At 52.8% G+C, this 2,179-nt stretch overlaps 1 protein-coding gene across 1 annotated transcript in view; it reads left to right on the forward strand.

Annotated features, from left to right (window-relative positions):
* The window catches only part of ASH1L (ASH1 like histone lysine methyltransferase), a gene marked incomplete in the record, with an annotated part of 35,058 nt that overhangs the window by 29,284 nt on the left and 3,595 nt on the right, over window positions 1–2,179 (forward strand). The window contains 5 exon segments of the mRNA XM_072428827.1: window positions 407–539; window positions 614–862; window positions 1,199–1,285; window positions 1,362–1,452; window positions 1,678–1,816. Of these exon segments, the coding sequence (XP_072284928.1) occupies window positions 407–539; window positions 614–862; window positions 1,199–1,285; window positions 1,362–1,452; window positions 1,678–1,816 (699 nt within the window).

Raw genomic sequence — 2,179 nt, forward strand, 5'->3', positions numbered from 1 at the left:
TGGGGGTCACTCTTGTACAGGGTGGGGTCTGTAGGGGTCACTCTTTTACAGGGTGTGGTCTATGGAGGTCACTCTTGTACAGGAAGGGTGTTGGGGGGTCACTCCTGTACAGGGTGGGGTCTATGGAGGTCTTGTGGTCTTGTACAGGGTGGGTGTTGGAGGTCACACTTGTACAGGGTGGGGTCTATGGAGGTCACTCTTGTACAGGAAGGGTGTTGGGGGGTCACTCTTGTACAGGGTGGGGTCTATGGAGGTCTTGTGGTCCTGTACAGGGTGGGTGTTGGGGATCACTCTTGTACAGGGTGGGTGTTGGGGGTATATGCAGGGTATTTGTACACAGGAGATGTGGGGGGAGGGCCGTATAACGGTGTTGAGCTCCTCCTGTGACTCCTTTTGTCCCATGCAGGAACCCGTATTACTATGAGAAGGTGGGGGATCCGCTGGATTTGCTGACCATTGACAAGCAGATTCTTAGTGGTCATTATAAGACGGTTGAAGCTTTTGACACGGACATGCTGAAGGTTTTCCGCAATGCTGAGGTAGGTGCCACCGCTTGCTCTCTCATCTCTGCGCAATCACTGAGCCCAAAAACATCATTCTGCTTTTCTTTCAGAAATATCACGGAAGAAAGTCCGCCATCGGACGCGATGTGTGCCGGCTACGGAAAGCTTATTACAGCGCGCGGCACGAATCCTCCGCACAGATCGATGAAATCATGGGAGAGACGGCAAGCGAGGCCGACAGCACCGAAACCTCATCATGTGACAAAGATGGAGGACACGAGAAGGAAGACGATATCATCCGCTGTATCTGTGGCCTCTATAAGGATGAGGGGCTGATGATCCAGTGTGAGAAGTGTATGGTGGGTGAATGTATCCAAAATTCCGGAATTCCCAGCCTGCAGATCTCATCACCAGAATTCCCAGGCTTGTCACCCCACCATGCAGATCCATCACCAGAATTCCCAGCCTTGTCACCCCACCATGCAGATCCATCACCAGAATTCCCAGCCTTGTCACCTCACCATGCAGATCCATCACCAGAATTCCCAGCCTTGTCACCTCACCATGCAGATCTATCACCAGAATTCCCAGCCTTGTCACCTCACCATGCAGATCCATCACCAGAATTCCCAGCCTTGTCACCTCACGTTGTTCTGTTTTTCGGGAGGTTGGTGACATGTTTTGTGTCCCCGCAGGCCTGGCAGCACTGTGACTGTATGGGAGTGACATCAGATGTGGAACATTATCTTTGTGAGCAGTGTGACCCCCGGCCTGTCGATCGGGTAAGGAGCTGCAAAATGTACTGTTGGTGAAATGTTCTATTCGTGTTCTTTATATGACATTTATATTCCATTGCAGGAAGTTCCCATGATTCCGTGTCCTCATTATGCTCAGCCGGGTTTTATCTATTTTATCTGCCTCTTGCGTGATGATTTGCTCCTCCGACAAGGTACGGCATCTCCGGAGAGTCTCCTGTACAGGGTATTGCAGTTATTGAGATTCATCCTCTGACTAGCAGAGTGAATCATCTTTTCTTACTCCACAGTCATTGTAGCCAAGTTCATACATAATGGGACTGACCCGGATTGTTCCCAACATTTCAGGCAGATGTCCGACCAATCAGTATAACTTATTCTTCCGTCCTTCTTCACATGTTCATCTGCTTGTCCTGCAGGTGACTGCGTGTATCTGATGAGAGACAGCCGCCGCACAACAGAGGGACAGCCAGTGCGTCAGTCTTATCGGCTCTTGTCTCATATTAACCGCGACAAACTTGACATCTTCCGCATAGAAAAGCTGTGGAAAAACGAGAAGTAAGTCTGCGATCTGTATGTGTGATCCCCTTGTGTGGGGTCTGGCCATGGTCTGCGACCCGTGTGTGGCATCTGGGACCCGTGTGGTCTGGCCAGGGTTTGGGACCCGTGTGTGGGGTCTGGTCGGGGTCTGGGACCCGTGTGTGGGGTCTAGTTGGGGTCTGGGACCCGTGTGTGTGGTCTGGTCAGGGTCTGGGATCCGTGTGTGGGGGCTGGTCAGGGTCTGGGACCCGTATGTGGGATCTGGTCGGGGTCTGGGACCCGTGTGTGGGATCTGGTCGGGGTCTGGGACCTGTGTGTGGGGTCTGGCCAGGGTTTGGGACTCGTGTGTGGGGGCTGGTCGGGGTCTGGGACCCGTGTGTG

This window comes from Pyxicephalus adspersus, chromosome 12 (genome assembly GCF_032062135.1).
Source record: "Pyxicephalus adspersus chromosome 12, UCB_Pads_2.0, whole genome shotgun sequence".
NCBI lineage: Eukaryota > Metazoa > Chordata > Amphibia > Anura > Pyxicephalidae > Pyxicephalus > Pyxicephalus adspersus.